This window comes from Scophthalmus maximus, chromosome 22 (genome assembly GCF_022379125.1).
Source record: "Scophthalmus maximus strain ysfricsl-2021 chromosome 22, ASM2237912v1, whole genome shotgun sequence".
Taxonomy (NCBI): Eukaryota; Metazoa; Chordata; class Actinopteri; order Pleuronectiformes; family Scophthalmidae; genus Scophthalmus; species Scophthalmus maximus.
The window spans coordinates 7,900,001-7,919,973 of NC_061536.1; the positions used below are offsets into that span (position 1 = coordinate 7,900,001).

The 19,973-nt window shown below is 39.4% G+C and overlaps 1 protein-coding gene across 1 annotated transcript in view; it reads right to left on the reverse strand.

Moving 5' to 3' along the window:
- The window catches only part of LOC118292237 (CUB and sushi domain-containing protein 3), a 288,046-nt gene that overhangs the window by 110,685 nt on the left and 157,388 nt on the right, over positions 1-19,973 (reverse strand). The window contains exons 7-8 of the mRNA XM_047330255.1: positions 14,729-14,841; positions 3,589-3,666 (exon numbers count right to left, since the gene is read on the reverse strand). Of these exons, the coding sequence (XP_047186211.1) occupies positions 3,589-3,666; positions 14,729-14,841 (191 nt within the window). The remainder of the gene's footprint in view (positions 1-3,588; positions 3,667-14,728; positions 14,842-19,973) is intronic.

A 19,973-nucleotide genomic window follows, 5' to 3' on the forward strand; every position in this document is an offset into this window, starting at 1 on the left:
AGTGGTAGAACAGACAACAGACAGAGCAGAGCTGAGGCCACAGCACCATAAGAAACATGTACAGTATCTAACACCATGGATCTCTACTTTCTCTCTTACTGTCTTTAATTGCAATACTCCTGTTGACAATATGTGTCAGTAGCTTTTATTATTTTGTCATTTCTTTCCTTCCTTTTCCTGTCTTTGTTTTGCTGTTTTTGTCTCTTTTTATTCTGGCTCACTTGTTTGGTTTCTTAATCTCTTATTGTCATTCAGTCTCCGCGGCCTCCTTTTCCATATAAATAACCCCACAGCTATATTTCATTGGCTTTCCTTGAACAGACACCACAGTACAGAATTTCGTATTTCCATAAAAAAAAACCCAACCTTTCAGACTCTTCCTTCTTTCTCTTGAGCAAGTTAGAAAACATTCGAGGAACGGCTGCTGGGTTAACTCGTATGTATGTGGATGAGCGCAGAGGGAAAAGGCAAAAAGCTTCCGCTCTATGCAGGGAGCGCCAACAAATATAGCTGTCAGGTATGAGAAAGAATGCAAAACACAAGGAACTCTCTTCCAATTTAATAGCTTTCCTTTTTGAAAACTTTTCAATTTCAAAGCAAACTATTATTATTTTTTCCACACACAACAAAAGCATCAGCAGTAATATCATAACTTGACGAGCCGCTGAACACTGAATACCCATTTTTACTCAGTTTAGGGCCCGGATGACGGGATCTCTCACATTTCTTAATGAGACCAGGGCGAAGAGTAAAGCTGATCAAATAACCCTTGAGTTCTGCTCATCTTTGATTCACTCCAGTGAAAGTAAAATGAGGCCACTTTTCTAGTTGTTCATCCTCTCCTAATGTCTGGTGTCAGTAGAATATTACTAGAGGGAGAAACTGTCTTGGTGTGCTAATTTACTTCGGCTATACAGCGAACAAAAACACCCCATGGTGCATTTTGATATTCAAATGCATTGACTGAAATTCAGATGAGAGGGCAACAGCACGAATCATTTGGTGCAGTATTATATTCAGCTTATTTTTAAAGCAGCAACTATGTGCCAGTAGTCTGTTGATTACTCATTTGATCAGTGTGATTCAATTATGTTTGAGTGAATGTGAACGAGCAAAATTGATGATGTTCTTTGGGTGGCAAATACAATATCTCCATGAGTCATTATTGTTGTTTGGAGCATATTTTCGCCCCGATCAGTTCAAACTTATCTTTTATGGGGTTTTTTTGCTGCTGCATTAAGTCACTGTTCATCTCATCTAAAAGTCAAAGTGCTTTTCTTCCACAACCCCAGAAAAAGAAAATCTAATCAGAATTTCTGTTTTTTAAAATTTTTTTATTTAAACAAGTCTATTTCTTTTTTTTTATCATTATTCAAAGGGTTTGAAAAAAATGTATTTAGGTTTTCTTCAATTTGATCTTTTGTCAAACAAAAAAATGCTGATCCCAGATAACTCAATAATGTGTAACAAACACAAGCTGAGTGATGATGCTGCTGCCCATTTCTGCTTCCACACAAACACCCTAACCCACCCAGGCGGTCGGGAGCTATCTGTCTAACACACATGTACATGTTTAGTCTGTATCAGCAAACCCAGCAGGTGTTTGGTGTGTATTTGTACGTGTGTGTATTTGTTAGATAGTTTGTTGCTTTGTTGGAGCGGCTAATTTGACCATCTGGACAATTCACACCATAGCAGAGGGACTGGTTACAGTATAAGTAGTATGAGCACACACACAAATCCCACACAAATATATACATGTATATACATATACAACTGAACCATGTGGCACGGACAGACACAGACACGCGCTCAAAGAGGTCCTGTGCTTCGCTGAAGAGTTAAACCAGTCAGAGCAGAGGAAAGGAAAAAAAAACAGAACCGAACAGGGCAGAGCTAATAAACACACCGATTCACATCTGCAGAATCAAACCTCAACCGTGACTCTCCAACCTGTCAGAGAAGCCTGATGAATCTGCAATGCACCGTGTCGCTGTGCTGTGCTCAGCTCATCACTTTTTAATCAGCTCTTACAGTATTTAAGAGATTCACACGTAAACATACGCTCACAACAACACAAAGTGGACAGGCAACCAAGTCAGAGATGTTCCAAAAAAAGAACAAATGCATCAGCACGGGTCAATAGCAAACATGCAAACAAATTCACGACATGGACAAGCAGGGTCTGTGTATATGTGTGTATTTATTTGTGTCTTGTGTGTATTTGCGTCTATTCAAGTATTGACGCATAGATTTTTTATGAACTTGTGGGTGTGCAAACATATATATAAGCATGTTCAGTGTTTATGTTCAGTATAATGTACTGCTGGCAGTGAAGTGTGTGTAATAAATGTGTGTGCTATGTTGCTTATGATTAAAGAAGACTTCCATAAATACGATCACCATGATCTGTGGCACACAAAAAACTGATCTTTGTGATATTCGAGAGTATGTGCGAAAGAGACAGAGCGAGTAGAAGAGGGGTAATAAAGAGACAAATAACTGAGTAAGAAATAAAGTAATGTTATGTAATTTGATGGAAAATATATCTAAAATATTCGAGGTTAAACTGGGTACTGACAGTCTCAATAGGTGAAATCTCAGCCACGAAGCTGCTGCTCTATTTTTAGGAGATTTATTATACTTTTGTGCATGTTCTCTCAATGGCGTTGGAAAGGGATTTATATGGAACTAGATTATGTTCTCGTGGTCATTTTCTCGTCTCTTTTTTTTATTACAGGATGTCAAATGACTTCTGAACCATTAGCACCTACGTACTGGAACATTTAAATTCAGCATGTCTCATTAAGGGGTTTCAAAAGTGTCTTATTCCTACAACTTGGTCTTCACAAAGTTTAAACGGAGACTGTGGTAGTTACTTAAGGAACAGTGAATGAACATGAACATTTTCGTACTCATAAAGTGTTGGCAAATTTGAGTAATGCATATAAAGATTGGAATAATGAAGGGAATTTAGAGCATCATACATTTATAATTTCACCATTAGCCTCTATGGTAGAGAGATGTGGTGATGAACTCGAAGATTGCATTGATGCCCTCAGTGATCTGTGTATTAAAGTCTACAAGTGAAGGAGAAGAGAACGGAGAAAGGGAGAAGCAGGGGACGGTAAACAATATCACAAAAGCTGATTCAAATTCCGAGCCCAAAGCAAGCCAAAACAAACCATGATTAATCATATCAGAACAAGCCGCGAAATAAAGCAAGCCATGGAGAAGCATGCATAAACCAAGACACCATGACCAAAATACATATACAAAACATCAAACAACAAAAAAATATATACAACAGTAGCCAAGAATAGCAAGAGCATGCTCTTACAAAGGCTGTGGCATTTACAACACAATTGTCTACCCATTTTTCCCCCCCATTTTAACATGACAGACAGAAATGTTTGCACTGTGTCTGTGAATTTATGCAATCACAGGTAGCGCGGCATGGTCGTCGGTTATCAATAATCAGCAATACAAATGTGTTGAATGCAACAGTCTTTTTGAGAGACATAATTAATAAAAGCACATCATTAGCCATAGTCCATTAGCCAAAGTGACATTAAGATGTGAACTCACATATTGAAAACTTGTTGCTGGAGTCTTTGCCAGGGAATAATTTAACGCCTCGCGATTTAAAATCTACTGATCGCTTCACTGCAGAGGAGAACAGAATACAGAGAAGAGAAATCAGAGAACAGATTGCATAAAGTGAGAAAAAAAGGAGTTCTGCCCAAGGAATTAAAAAAGAAATTATTCTCCCTCACAATGCTGAGAGGGAGAAGAGGACAGTGGAAAAGAATGTTACCAAGGCAAAGTAAATTTAAAAATGGTGGAAACAAACAGCGAGAGAGGCAGAGGGAGACAAAAAGAGAAGCGGAAAGGGGGAAGGACGTAGAAAAGTGATTGACATTCCAGGGTTTTGGGCAATAAGGAAAGCTCAGTCTTTCTCTCTCCGTCACTCGGACACGTGTTCTGCTGGAAGCCCCATCATATTTTGAACAAAAGCTGGTAATGGAAATCACAGCTTTAATCAAAATGGCAACGATGCAGGTCTGAAATCAAAGCATTTTCAGCTAATGGTATGTTAGAAAATAAAGGGTTCCTTTAATCAGAGTGAATCAAAGACAAAAGGAGACACAGTGACAGAGGGATTCCTGTGAGAACAAGCTTTTCCAACATGGGTGACATTATTTCAACGCATTGGTGAGCGATGTTGAACTGCATGTTAACGTAGCGCAGCATGTATGGCTGGAAAGATTGGTGACAGAGTGAGTCGGAGAGTGCCGTATTTGACTCCATGCAATAGTTAAACACCCCGGAGTAATCTCAATTTGTTGTTTTTTTTTTGTTTTTTCTGCTGTACTCTGTCAAAACAAATGAATACACTGTCAACATACATGATTAAAATATAAACACGAATATATCTAGTCCTGAGTGACAAAGTCACGTCAGGGAATGTCTGATAGCGTGTTTGGCAGGCGTCATTTTCATAATGACCAGACAAATCCCCTGAATCAGGGGACATTTTTTTGTCCCCTGAAAAATGGCAGATGAGTTAATGTGCCGCAATTATCCCTAATTTTATACAGTGGCTACGTATGAGCACATACATCAGTGGTATTCTATGCGACATGGCTAAATTACATCATGGGTAGCTTATGTCAACAATTATCCTAATGGCTCATAGCTACACACTTGCACATTTGCTAGTGGTACCCTACTTACCATGTTGACATAACACAGGATTGATTAATGTGCTAATGTGCTAACGATTTATTACATGTAAAGTGGCTGGGTGTTAACCACATGTGGGCATTATTGTGTTTACCAGCATGATAATTTAATGTGGTTCCATCTGTATGTCTGTGTGTTTGGCATGTGCATGCGTGAAAAGACCCATTCCCACTGTATAATACCCTTATTTGAGTGAAAAATGTGCTGCTAAGTGCTTAATTAATCTTGAAATATAGATTTTAACATCTGTATGCTAAACAACAAATACAACAACAACAAATAGCTACACAACACGCATACCCTTAAAATAAAAAATAAAATGTTGATCAGGTACAGTATATTTTTACAGTGGCATTATCAATTTATTATTATTTCGAAGGCCTGCATCCCTCCTGTAATTGCCAGGTTATAATAATTTCAGCATTTTTTTCAATGGGTGACATTCACCTGTGTTTAGAAGTGAACACATGCTTAAATATTTCAACACTGTTCAAGACATAATGCAGTGTTGGTGTATCATCTCTTTGGGTGCATTAATAGTTATAACAGAGTTTGGCTAAAAAGCATTATGGGTTTGGGCCATCATGTATTTTGAGGCTGTATAATGTTGATTCATATTTCTAAAGATGCCAATGATAGACACACTGTTTTACAAATGTGGAAAGACTTTGCAATTCTTGATCAATGTCAAGTTAAACTAATCATGAAAATTTCCTTTGCATCTTAAAATAATTTTGCATGTCACAACTGTTTATAGCAAACTCTGAGGATCTGAATGCAAAAAAAAACTTCATACTTCAAACTTCACAGGAATCCACATACACAAAGTATTATCATTCCTGACACCGGTGTCATAGCTATTCAAAAGTACTCAACACACACTTAACATCTGATACAGTATCTGCAGTCTCTTAGATGAAAGTGTCTTTCATTTAATTTCATTTATAATATTTAAAAGCAGTGATTCATATGTCGCTCGTTTATCCTTCTTCCTCTGTTCTCAGGTCATTTCCCAAACATTTTTTGAAGAAATACAGACAGCTGTATTTAAAAATGTAGCTTACAAGAAACCATGATAACAGAGAAAACATTTTTCATTCCACTGCTTTGCAGAAATGACATGAAACAATTTTGGACACTAAAACCTTCAGACCATCAGTCAATGGACGATAGGGTCCTAATTTGTTGTAAGTAAAACTTTTACCCCCAAAAGCATAACAGGACAAAATAGTGTAACAATATTACATAATTGTAACACTGGTAACAGATGAAACTTGTATTTGAAAATGTCCCAATTCCCATTAATTGAGGATGTTCATCTGTATATTCAACAACCAGAGGAAGCTGTGTCTTAAATTCAGGTTTGAAATGTATTTCCCCAATGTTAGGCAAAAAAAATAGTTAAAAGTCAAATTAGTTTCTGCCTCTGCAAATTCATTCACTGTATCACGCCTGTGTTAATATGCATCATGAACCCGTCCTGTGTGAATATGCATCAAAGTTAAATATACCCATGTTAATAATATAGCCTACAAGCAGAAGCTCCACTGCAAACAGCAGATGGAATGGCAGCTGGATTTAAGTTAATTATATTTATAAACTAAAACATTGCATATTTAACAAAACTATATTTAACTAGCAACGGAGTAGACACAAAACAGTAAAATTCAACAGTTCAGGAGCAGACAAAACATAGTTGATAAAATACATACTGAACCATATAAAACTATTCTCCCATTATATATATATATATATATATATATATATATATATATATATATATATATATATATATAATGTTTTACATTAACTAGGCGATATGTATACGGTTAGGCTACAATGCACAATACAGGCCTTTGCCTACACTGAGTTTATCATCATATTTTTGTAATTAGTGAGTACAATCACTTGGCGAGGGCAGCTGTCAATGCGACAGACACCATCCACATTTGATGAACTATTTTGTTACCACAAACCAGCAATCATACAATCAGATTGAGTATATGTAATCTACCTGCATTAATTTAAGCAAGTTAAATTCCTTGCTACACGTACTGGAATGATCCCAGTGCTAACAACCATTTTGATACAGCGACAGCACAGTATCAAGTCAACAATGAGAGCCAGTGAGGGTGAACCGCAAGCTCCACCAATAATATAAATAAAAAAATTGATAAAGGGGTAGTTCATAGATTTATGAGCTCATATGAAACCCTGGAGGCCGGCAGCATGTCTGTGTTCAGCTTGACTGATTCATAGGCCAAACTTGACAAGAAAAACAGACATGGAGATTTATTTACACAAAAACCTACTGGTATATTCCACATGTGCCCTGGTTTTCCTTGTCTATAATTACCAAAGGTAATTAGGTTTTATGAGATGTGTGCACTTGATCACAAGTACGTTTGAGACATTATGAGAGTCATATCAAAGGTACCATGCAGTCGACAATATCCAATATGTCAACTTCCCCGAGGGGTAGGCTGTCTCTCTGCTCGGGTTGAATAATGTTTCTGTACCAGTGGTTGACTGGTGATTCTTTTGTACTGACTGACTTATTTGGTTGCCATAGCACTGGCTGACTGATAATGCCGTCAGTTGTTCATTAAGAGCCAATCACAGCCCCGCAGACACAGAAACTCATGAATACGTAATGAAGAGAGATGATGGAGGGACGTGATTGGTAGGTTCTGCCGCAGGGAAGGAAAGTGATTGTTCACACCTGACAAACGCATTGACAAGATGCAAACGCACGCACGCACACACACACGCGCATGCGCGCACACACACACACACACACACACACGCACACACACACACACAGATGCGCACACACACGCGCGCGCGCACACACACACACACACACACACACCCCCAGGTGTTGAGGGTGTAGTTTCAGGCATTTGAGAGTGTAGTCTCAGACATTGTACCATGCAGGAAAGTGTGTGGAAGGAAGCAAGCGCACTTCTGATTTAGGAGTACCATGTCTTTATCTGATCTTTCAGTGGAACTCAATAATCTTTGTTTGTGGTGTCACCCATGGCCATTTGTGTACCTCATATTAGCCACATGGGGGGCAATCATGCTAAATGTACGAATATGCCAATCGACTTAATAGAAATAATTAGTGGCTGAAATCTTTGCAGATCTTTTTCTCATCTAATTAGAATTGATTAAGAGATACGTGTATACTTGTGGTCAAAAGGAAGGCTGCTAAAAACAACATTACATTGTTCCTATTTTCTGTACATGGGTCATTGTAAAAACAGTCACAGATTAGGGACAAGAAAAGAGACGTGGATCATTTCCTTTTTATGCTGATGTTTGAGAAAATTGAAAATTTTGGATTCTGAAAGATCATATTGATTTGAAGCTCCTGCCTAAAATCCCAACAGGATGACAACAAAGGTCAGCATGGAGCTGTAGCTCAAGCTCTCATCCTATCCTTTCTCAGCACCACATTCCATCTTCCTGTATTAGTAAATTGAGGTTTAAAGAGGTTGTTTTTTTCTGAAACAAGTTATCTACATTTCCTGCAGACCCAGACAGTTAGATTATTTTGGAAAAAATAGAAACAAGTGCCATCCTAACACAGCTGAGCATTTTATAGGCTGCAGCAGGACAGGGCATACAGCAAAAATAGTAAAATTGTAAGGAAAGTTGTGTGGTGGATCGGAATCTGGCGTTGCTAGACCTTGAAAAGGCACCTGTTAGCACAGCGTGGCCCCCGGAATTGCTTGATTTGAATGAACAGTGAAAAATCAAATTATGCCGAAGATCACTGTTGTCAGCTAGTGCTGAGTCAGGCGGGGTGCAGGCATGTTAAGATAGTCAACATTAGCAAAGTATGAAAAGGGGTTTGCATGTTTTGCAGTCACAATATAAAAGGGTATAGATCCATCCAGCCTTTAGCTACACCCCTAATTCGATTGAGGGTCATGGGGGACAGGAGCTCTACACTGACAAAGCATTAATACTTGTAAAAGGCAAGACCATCAAAACATTATTGAGATTGTGCATTTCCCAAACAATGCATTTCACAATGATGAAGTAAATAAGGATCTTCAGACGACCCTGTACAATTCCCTCTGAATCACATCCTCTCAGCCATCATCACTGACTGTGACCCAGTAACATCTATACTGATTTACAACTCTGCTAAAATCTCACAAGGAGCAGCATTTTAAATGACCGTAGTTTGACAGCTTAGTGACTCATTGAATGAAAGCACGTATTTTCCTTGCTATAAATAATAACATAGCAAGAATATGTTTTGATGCAAAAAGTATGAACCTCAAAAGCTGACTCGTTTAAAGGGTAAATTCACTGTAAAATTGTGTTCTCATATATTATTCCTCTGGCCGTTGACAATTCTAGAGTTTATTTGGCAGCAGGATCAGTTTCTAGCTTTGAGGGAGAGCTGTTTGTGTTCTTTTTTTATTTAACAGGGAAGATGAATGAAAACACATTCCCATTTACAGCTCAAGCTTAGAGGTGTAGTTGCTGGGGGTAAGAGAATAACTCGAACATAGCCAGCTACATCTGGAAGCTGGCTTGTTCCACTAGGGTCCGTGCATATTGCAATGGAACAGCTGGGTGACAGTACTTTGCTTAAGGGAACTTTTGAGCATCACTCAGGCTTTTACCACAATTCAATTTTCACAATATGTCCAAACATTAAAACCTGCAGGCTTTACATTCTTCTAGAAGCCTCAAGCATGCACTTGCATGAAAAATATCAAACCATCTGATTTGTTGTTTCATTGGGATTGCACCGGGGTCTGGGGTGATGGCAATAATGAAGCTTTAAGCAAAACCGCAAGCTGGAAGACATTTATCTTTCAGATTATCACACTTGTTTCTGTCACTGGGATTTTTTTTTTCCAGCCTCCCTGTCAAAAAATGATCATCAAAGTATTCAAACTACTTTACAATTCATGTTGATCTGTTGTCATTGCTATGTCACTTCGCCACTTCATCACCCTAACCACCACTCGTGCCAAGGTCCCCTGTATGCCTTCCTGGGAGGATGTCTGAATGGCTGCTATTTGTAGGGTTTTACGCCAATGAAAACTATATGAGAAAGCCAATGCAATAATTATATGTTGTGAGATTTGACTTGGTGTGCCTTCCCTGGCAGAAACACTTTTGAAACACAAGCAATGACTTCATGGCAAAGATATTTTCTGAGGACTGCAGGACAACAGATATGGCAGTAAGTGAGAGGATTCATAACACACTTTCAATTTGCAATATTTCCAAAAAGTCTGAAAAAGAAAAGAAAAAAATGTAGATCTAACTTGCTCGCCCAATGTCAGCTGGGATTGGCTCCAGCCCCAACCCCCTGCGACACTAAAAGGATAAAGTGGTATGGATAATGGATGGATGGATATATCTAACTTTAATTTTTGAATGTACATTCTGTAACCCTCACATGGCATGTTAACTCACAGTCTACAAGACAGGCACACAATATACAATGTTTTAGTTATTCCGAGTCCCCCAGTGCAACGCCACAGTCACATGACATGTTGTGAATACAAGGATGATTAAATGAACTTACAGCGGTTCCCCTGCTAAGACACTACACCAAGTCTGATTTCGTCTAGGCCTGAAAGGTACAACAGTTAGAACATACAGGGTGCTTCGGAACACACTCAGAAATAGCAGACTAGCTTTATATAATATGATGGAGAGAATCTTTAAATGCATTTTGGTCCTGAGGAGGAAAGCTCAGAGATGTTGACATAACCGGGTAACTACTGAGCTTTAATGAAACATGCTAATGGACATTAAATGGTTGCTCTTGTATTCAGCTGTAAAGGGGAGAGGAAGGAGCAGAGAGATGCATGAATTACTGACACAGCAGTCCAAAATTCTAGAAATAGATATGGCAATTCAAATCAAACATAAAGATAAAATATAAGACTGCCTGTAAATTGTTCTGACTCACTCTAATTTTATATTTATAGTATTTAACCAAAGATATAAGTGCTGCCATTTTCAGATTTTTGACGATTTCAGTAAAGATCAATAGAACTGCCTGAGATTGGAGGAACAGAATGTATACCATGTAAATAGGAATAATTTATCTGATTAACTAGAACACTGTGTACAGGGGAGGGCTCTTGAATTGAAATAGTTAAATGCCCTGAATTGAGCTCTATCAACATATACCCTACGGTGTGTTTCAAAACACTGCCGCCTTTGTGAATCATTTTAAAACGTCAATTAAGAATTCAAATGGACAATTAACTCAGTGAATTGCATTAATCCATTTAGACGAGCTGCAAGCTTTACTTTACCAAAAACACTAATTCACGAATTAGGCATTTCCTGCTTCTGAAACCAGGCATCCGATGACGAGAGGCACGTAAGTAATCATACGCTTGTTTGATTATTTTCTAAGAGTCTGTGTGTGAGCCGTACAAGCCCTAATACACGCAGTCACCCAACCCGTAAAATGAAGCAGGTGTGGACGTGCTTGAAGCCTGTATTCTCTGGAATAACCAGCAGAGGGCGTGTCCACTGGTTGCAAAAGAAGTAGTCAGTTTCCATAGAAGTCTATGAGAAAATTACTCTACTTCTCACTTGATTTACGGCGTCAGTAAACATTTTCCTGAGGAGTTAATGGTCTCAATCTCCACTTTCAAGTCTTATTCAATACAACATAATCTTGATTATTTAAAACAATGGTCTCATTTAGAGTAAAATAGCTGATAAAGCACCGTATACATTGGCACATGGATGCAGCATGACTGACAGCTGGTCCGTCCGATCAGTGCCTGGTTGCAGGTGTAGTTGTGCGCGCGGCGGATGAGCTCTCTCAGTCAGACACATCCCCGCTCCTACATCTGGTTGCAAAGAAACCAAGATGGCGCTTGTGAAAATGCGAAATGCGAAATTCGAGGCTTCAAAGCAGCAGTTCAAAAGCCAGTGAGTGACATCAGGGTGGGTTGCCACTTGGCAAACCTGAATGAGTGCAAAATATGCCAAACCTACCTGTACATGTAATTTCCTAAGCATTCCTACTCCACAGCAACACACTAGGCCTGACAGTTTGATAGGTATCTACATTTGCCTAAAGATAAGCTATACGCAGAGTGCATGTCATATTTGGTGCTCTACAACAAAACACCTATACGCCTCACCAAATTTGTTTTTCCACATGATGATCCTCAAACAGAGTCGTACCCAACTTTTAATTGAATACCAAGTGCCCTTGAACCCCTCATATCTCTCAGAAAATGTAATTTTCTCCCTCTTTTTACCCCTTCGTCTCTTGATTTATATCCATTTATCTCTTTTAATTTCTTCACTTGATCTCCTTAATGTTGTATCACCTCATCTCTCTCTTTCCTTTCTTTTCTGTTGTTCCTGGTCTTTTTTGACTGCCTCTTTGTACGCCTCAAACCTTTACAACGCCCTTTTTCTACAAACTTGGACACTAATCATTAGAAGATTATTATTAATTCAAAACTTCATAATTGGGTGGGCACACGCACACACACACACACACACACACACACACACACACACACACACACACACAGACACACAGACACACACACACACACACACACACACACACACAGACACACAGACACACAGACACACGCACACACGCACACGGACAGGGTCGAGTTTGCTGGCAGCACCTACAACCACCCATCTCCCTTTGCAGTGTCTTACAAACTACAATAATCCTGCCAAAGAAGATGTGTCCAAATTTGGAATTGTTTTCATCTAGTACTTGCCACTAGACTGAACTAACCATATGGGCTTTGCTATTATAAATTATTCTCCTTGAGACAATTTAAATTCAGTAGACCAGAAAAATATATGGCTTTCGGGGTGGTATCATAGCCTTAGTAAGAGAATATTGGAAAATCATTAAGTGGAACTATTTATAACAAAGTGGAGTTGATGAACACGGCGAGAATGCTAATTAAATACCAAATCTGAGGATGTAGAGTGTAGTAAATGCAAGAGAATGGAGAACAAGCACCAGAACAGATTTGGGGGATATATTATAATATATATATATTCTATTTCAGAAAAAGCTAACACTTTAAAAGTGTTTTTCTGCCACCCAACCAGCCCCTCTAATATTAAAAACCAATGAGGTAATGGAGATTGACAGCTGACAGGAAGTAGCCAATCAATCACAAGTTGGTTAAGAGCTCCACTAATTAATCAACTAACCCATCAATCTGACACCCCTCATTAACACACTGATTAATCTTTTAAACTAATTAAGATCAATTGCACTCAATTAAACCAAATCTAAAGATGATCTCAAGGGGAGTGGTCAGGCTGTCAGTCAATCATTGAATCTTGTCTGAGAGAGCCCGAGGAAGAGAGAGGTGAAAAGTGGGTGAAAGGACAGGAGAGGATGAAGGAGAAGAAAAAAAAAGATGAAAGAAGGAAGAGGCAGGAAACAATTAGAGGAGGGTCATGGAGAAGGATGAGAGAGATGATGTATGAGGATTCATAATGACTTGAATATCAATACTCAACAACCTTTTCTTTCTATAATGCACAGTGTGATGCATGTGTACATTAAGAATAATTCAATAACTAATTACATTGTGGTTGGGTTTCACACATTACTTTTGCTAAATTACCTTGACAAAATAATTTTTGGGGATTTTTGCATTTTTCTTCTTCATTTTTCTGTCTTTTTTCAGTCGTCGTCCCCCCCCCCCCCCCCCCCCCCCCCCCCCCCACACACACACACACACACACACACACACAAAAAGACATTATCATGGTGTGTTTCCCTCTGACAAGCTGCACAAACGGGGCTCTGATGACAGCCCGCGATGCAGACTCTGCTCCCGGGAGCTGGCACTTTGAAAGGGGGCGCACACCCTACTTGCTTGCCTGAGTCTGCTTGGTATTTTGGTGACTTACAGTGCACTTCCGCGTGCTGAAGTGAGAGGCGAGGCACAACGGGGACTGTGTCAGTAATGATCAAGTGGCACAGTGCAATTTCAGTATCAAGCGTGACCGTGACTTACACTTGTGCTGCCTGCCTACTCAGTCAATGACGCATGGCGGAAGGCTGTGTACTGTTTCTGTGACTTTAGTTCACACTAGTTTAACAAATAATAAACACGCAAAGAAATATGTTCCCAGGGATTAGATTTAAGTAGATTAAAGGAAATTGTTTGACCATGATTGTTTGACCATGATTGATTTCCAGGCCACTACTAACAGTGTCTGTCAATCACACCCTGTTTCCAACTGTGCTGCAGGTGTGCCCCATGCACACTTTCCGGCAGTGAAATAACCGACCACAGCCCCACGGGTATCTTGTGATGTTCAATGGACTTTATGCACCATGCACTGGTGATTCACAAAAAAAGGTCAATGTTGCTTTTTTTCTTTTTTTTAAAACAGACAATCTGCACTAAAAGAAAAAATGGGAGAGCAAAAAGATATGAAAACAAAAAACAAGTGTAAAATATAAACCCGATTGGTTCCAGCGTGCGCAGTTCTTACAAACATTCAGCTTTGATTATCACTGTTGAGAGACATGGATGTTGCCGAATGGATTTTCAAATGTTTTCCACCAGTTAGGTTCGTGTCAAAGAAATATGAGAGAGAGAAAGAACTAAACGGCACAGGGAGGAAGATGCGGAAAGAGGGAGACAGAGAGAGAAACTGTAGGAGAGAGGAAACAGGGAGACTGGAGTCAACAGGTGTAATTAAAGGGAGTTGGAGGCAAAAATTGTGGGGGAAAAGTGTCAGTTGAAAAAAGAAAAGATAAGAAGCAACAGGGAGAAACTGATAAACAGAGGGGAAAAAAAGGAAAGGCAAAGAAGCAAAACGGAAAAACCCCCAGTCATAAACGAAGACATCTGTAGATAATGTATATATATATATAAAAGGTCCTACTATGTGTGTGCGCGTGTGTGCGCGTGTGTAAATTAAGTTGTCCGTTTTCGTAGACGTAATCGCATCTTACTCATCTTACCTTGATAATGTGCACTGAAACCACGGTAACGGTGGTTGCTATCAGTCACGAAATGCAGTCGGAGCCAGTTCTTGTTGCTCACAATGGGTGACGGGACATTACTGCCCGACAACCTGCAAGAGGGATAGAGATAAGACTTTTAAGAAATAGAACAGACAAACATATACCAACACACGCTTGCGAAACCTTGGCTCCTACCCTTTAAAGTAAAAGAAACTGATACAATAGGCCCTGTGAGGATCCTACACAATAACTTTGTGTTGCAAAAATGTCCTTGTGCTGAAGGTCTTAGAGTTACATTGAGTCTTTTAAAGACGGCTAAAGTACAGACATGCAAGAACGAATTAGTACACACAAAGACACTCCTCTCCGACAGAGCGGAAGAATGGAGCTCACGCCTGTAAAACGAGGTATTCATGCTGTAAAAAGGTCACTTACAATCAGCCTTAGGTTGGGTTTACTTAACGTAGTATCCTTTCCCTTTCTTTATTGCTTCATGAGTACATGAGAGAGTGTGTGTCACGGTGTGCGTGCCTTTTTGTGTTCATATGTAAAATGAAGTGAGAACAAAGTAGATAAGAATATCATATGCAGTGTCAGGACTTCACAGGCCAATACAAGCAGTCAGTTCATGCATCTACAGGGCTGACGTTATGAAGCAGGAAATCTTTTTTCTTATTCAACAATTTTGTCAGCCAGCAAATCTGATCAGAAATTCAATTCTCAGTTTTGTTTCTAAAAGCTGTCGCTGGTGGTTGGTGTTGCATTGTACTGTATCATTATTATATTATTATATTATAACATAATTCTATTCTACTATTTACCATCATTTTTTGCCCATAATAGACAGACAAATGCAAACACGACAGGGTTTCAATTAGACAGGACCAAGGGACTACCGGTCTGTCAATATACCACTTTTAACAATAGCTTTTTTTGCATTGAAGTAAGCTAAAGTACTGGGGCTTTGATGGCAGCACTAGTACATAGGACCCAATTTGCGACTATTTCATCAAACGGGGATGGTAAGATCCCTTAATTGGATGAGAAGAGGAACAAGGCTTTTGTGGTAGGTAAAGTGAAGCATGGCAGGTCATTGCTAGCAGCCTTAGAGGAGGTGACTGCTTTGCACTTCATTTCACTGCCCGAGTAAAACTTCAAATATATGCAGCTAAAATACAATCTCTGCTACCAATAACCCCAATGCCATAAATCAACCCTTTTGTTGTATGCGTGCTCTCGTTTTGCAGCGTCAACCAACAGGTAATATCACCTTGGCTGTTACATTTGAGACACAGGTGCACACATCCATAAACGGTGTAAAGTATGAAGCGGGCTGCCCTCTCATGTTCGCTTGTCTCCTTCTATAAGCCCCTGCTGTTAACCTTCACAGTCCATTAATATCAACGCACACACGCTGACACACAAACCGATGCTCACACACACACACACACACACACACACACGATAGTGGACTTACAGTGTATACACAACCACACGGCACCTAAATTCTCCAATAGCTGCAGAATAAAGTGGAGCACAAGAATGCTGAGCAGGTGTTTTTAGTGTGTGTGTGTGTGTGTGTGTGTGTTCGTGTGTGTGTGTGAGAAAGAGAGAGAGAGCGAGGGTCACCTTTTCCCTAGATCATAAGGATTCTCTGATGTGAACTATTAATCACACACACATACAGTATACACACACACGCACACACACCACGTGGATTCACAGGCCTAGATATACACAAACAGGCCCAATTTACATAGATCACTGACACAACTATACATTAACATTACTGTGAATTGGAGGGAGCAGCATAAATAAATTCAATGACCTTAGTAGGCACCTACACCATGAGGCTCTCCATGCACTCCCGGGGAAAAAAATTATTGGGATTGTGTCATTATGTTGCAAAAAATGTTGGGGGAAATAATAACCATACTTTACAAAAAGAGTTACAGAATGCATTTGTTTATCCCTGTTTACTGTTAAAATCAATTTGTCTTGTTTGTTCACATCTCACATCTTGTATGTCAGTGGTGGGGGAAACCTTCGGCGTGTTTCAGGCCTGCGAGACAATTTGATGTTGCCCGCGAGACAATTCTTAAATATCAAAACTAACAACTCAGAAATTGCCCTGCTCAAAAATTCCCAAGACAGCAATTATTTTTTTCTGCAATAAAAGAAAATAACGGATTCATTTAACCTTCAGGGCTGTCCCCTCTGGCTGTATGCATGTCTGGTCACGGTCAGGGTGTTTCATCTCTGATCATGTTCAGTCAGATGTCTTAACAGTTGCCATGTATTATGATCAATGTTAAGAAAAATAGTAGACACTGAACCACACGCTTTCCACGAGGAATTCCAAGAGTTCCTACTGTGTAGGGAGTATCATGTTGTTCTAAAATGTCAGATTGTCTTGAAGAGCTATTGCAGAGCAGATCCAGAGAAGAAAAGCAGCTCCATTCATGGCATTAGAGAGGTGAGTGCAAAATGTGTTCAATAATTCAGTGCGGCCGGTGAAGGCCTGAAATGACCCTTTTTAGAAAAATGGTTCCCTACGCCTGTTGTATATCAAATTCAGAACGACTATTAAAATTTGACTTAAATTGAATACACTATGGCAAATCAATGCTGAATTAGTCTATTAGATTGGAGAGACTTGAGAGTGAGAAAGATGGAAGCGGGTCAGATAATACAGCAGCTGGACAATAATCATTGAAATCCAAGCCCCGAGATTGACAAAAGGCATTTCAGATTTCAAATGTCAACACATGTGCAGTGAGTGATTCCTCAGCGTAGATCGAGAGGGAATATATCATTGATGTGAGTTATATGAACAATGGGAATAAAGAAAATAAATACAGATAAAACACAAACATTATATGAAATAGCCTGGAGAACAGATTCTATGTCTAAATGTGCCCAAGTATCCATTCCTGTTTAAAGTACTATGCTTGAGATATGAGCTGATATAAAGTTAGTTCAAATTGCTGTGAGTAATGTTGTGTCACAGGACTCTGAGCTGGTAAACTATTCGATGCTTGTCTGTCTCTGCTATGCACAGACTGTAAAAGATTATGGTGCATGCTTAGTAATTAATACAACAGGCCCACAAGCAAGATGTGGACCAACCCTCAAGAGACCTAAGTACCCGAAATAGATTAACCTTTTCTGGAGAAAAAAATTCTGAACACCAACCCCGGTGTTAGACCAAAGAACTGAGAAAGGTTTTGTCAGGCACTTGGATAACAATGAACATAATTTCAAGTCCAGCCCTCCATCGAGTCCTAAAATTACAGGTGTCATCCTCGCGCTATGTTATCTAAGGTGACTATAATCCGGTTCAAACAGGCTGAAAAATAAAGAAACACCTGCATGAGGATTTGATTGTTTGCTACTAGTATACATTTATCAAGATTTGGGGGGTTTTGTGTCTCTTCTCCTCCCCTCTTTACTGTCTTTGCATATGTCCTGCACCCTATTTTCGTTTCTTCAGAACCTCTCCGTGGCTATTCATATGTGCACTCTCTCACAAGTATTACTCATGTTTACAGCTCCTAATTCACTTCCTGCTAGGATATCATTACCCAGGGTACATCATTAAGGGTACAATGTGTGCATATTCAATCTGTTCCCATATTAAAAGAAGAATTAAATCATAAATCCTTAAAGGCAGTCTCTCTATGTGTGTGAGATGTTAAAATAATAAACTACGTGCTCAGGAAGCACTTTAAAAACTCTGAAGTGCAAGATGAAGGTATAATTAAAAAAATCTCTCTTCCGGTAATAGCTGGAAGATTACAGAAACAAGCTGGCGACTAAAAAGGTCACTAATCTGTATCCGCTCAGCAGCTGGGAACACTAGCTCCACACTTCTTGTTGAGATGTTGTACAGCTACTGCAAAGGTCCTAAGCATTAATGTATAGAAAAAATGAAGTGGGAAAATAGGGTAATGCGTGCATACATGTTTAAGTTAAGCCTAAGTGAAGCTTCCATCAGAAAACCTAATACTTACCTAAAACCATCAGATTCTAAACTGCTGGTTGATTTTCCCCATGTGGACAATTTGTAATGCATTATTAAATTATTCATCAACGCTAAGGGATTCTGTCTGTGACTGGTGTTGCCCCAAAATATCTGCTATAAAAGCACTTCAGGGGAGCCCTGAGGTATTAAAGATCATCTTCCGATGGACTCCAATTTTTTACTCTATCACCATGGTCTAAGAGTGTGTCATACCCTGTGAATTTGGCAGTGACATGCATACAATTGATTGGCTAAAACTATGCTTGTTAGAAATGGCCACTAAAAACTCTTTGATGAAGGTGTCATGGACCATCAACAGAGCATGTGCGACAGTTCGTTTGCTTGCATTCCTCGAGGAAGTGGAATGACGGGGACTTAATCGTTAACTTGGGTACATGTATCTGTGATGGACTTAACTGTTCAGACAGAATTTCTGCAACATGTTTTAGTATCTCACTTAGTTGCACAAAAATGTGACTTGTCAGGAATCAAACACCAACCATCAATGGTTGTTGCTGTATACGTGTGCAGGGAGGTCATATTATAACTACTTTGAGTGTGTGTGACCATGAATATGTGTGTGTGTGTGTGTGTGTCCACAGGAGAGAGAATATCGAGTGAAGAGTTGCCTGAGGGAGCAAAAGAACCTAACTGATTAAATACACTAGACCAAAAGAGCATCTCTCCCTCTCTGTGTCTACCATCCTCGCATCCATCCTTTGTGCCCCTCTTCCTCCATGGAAATACAAACCAGTTATACCACCGGCAGTATAGGTTGAAAGAGAGGGAGAAGTAGGAAATAAAGAAGCATGGGGTGAGAGGAGGACGCAAGCAGGCTAAGATTGATGGAGGCACGGTGAGGCATGGAGGGAGAAAGCAAGGGAAACAAGGGAGAGAGGGAGGAAGACACAGAGAAGCTGACAGTGGTACATCGTTTTGTTTGTTATCTTGTTAATTATTCATTTTAACATTTAAGCAGAATGTAATCAGAAAACACAAAAACACACTATTACGACAGAGAAGATTCTATTGCGGTTAATTTATGAACAATATATTAACAACCTTTTAAATAAAATGGCTCATTTTCTACAATGTTGAACACAAACGGAAATATATCATACACTCAGTTGTCTGTTTATAAGGAACACCTCAAAAAAATAATGCAACTGATCAAAACAATGAGGGTAGACTGATCAACAGACATCTTTGTATAAGGCA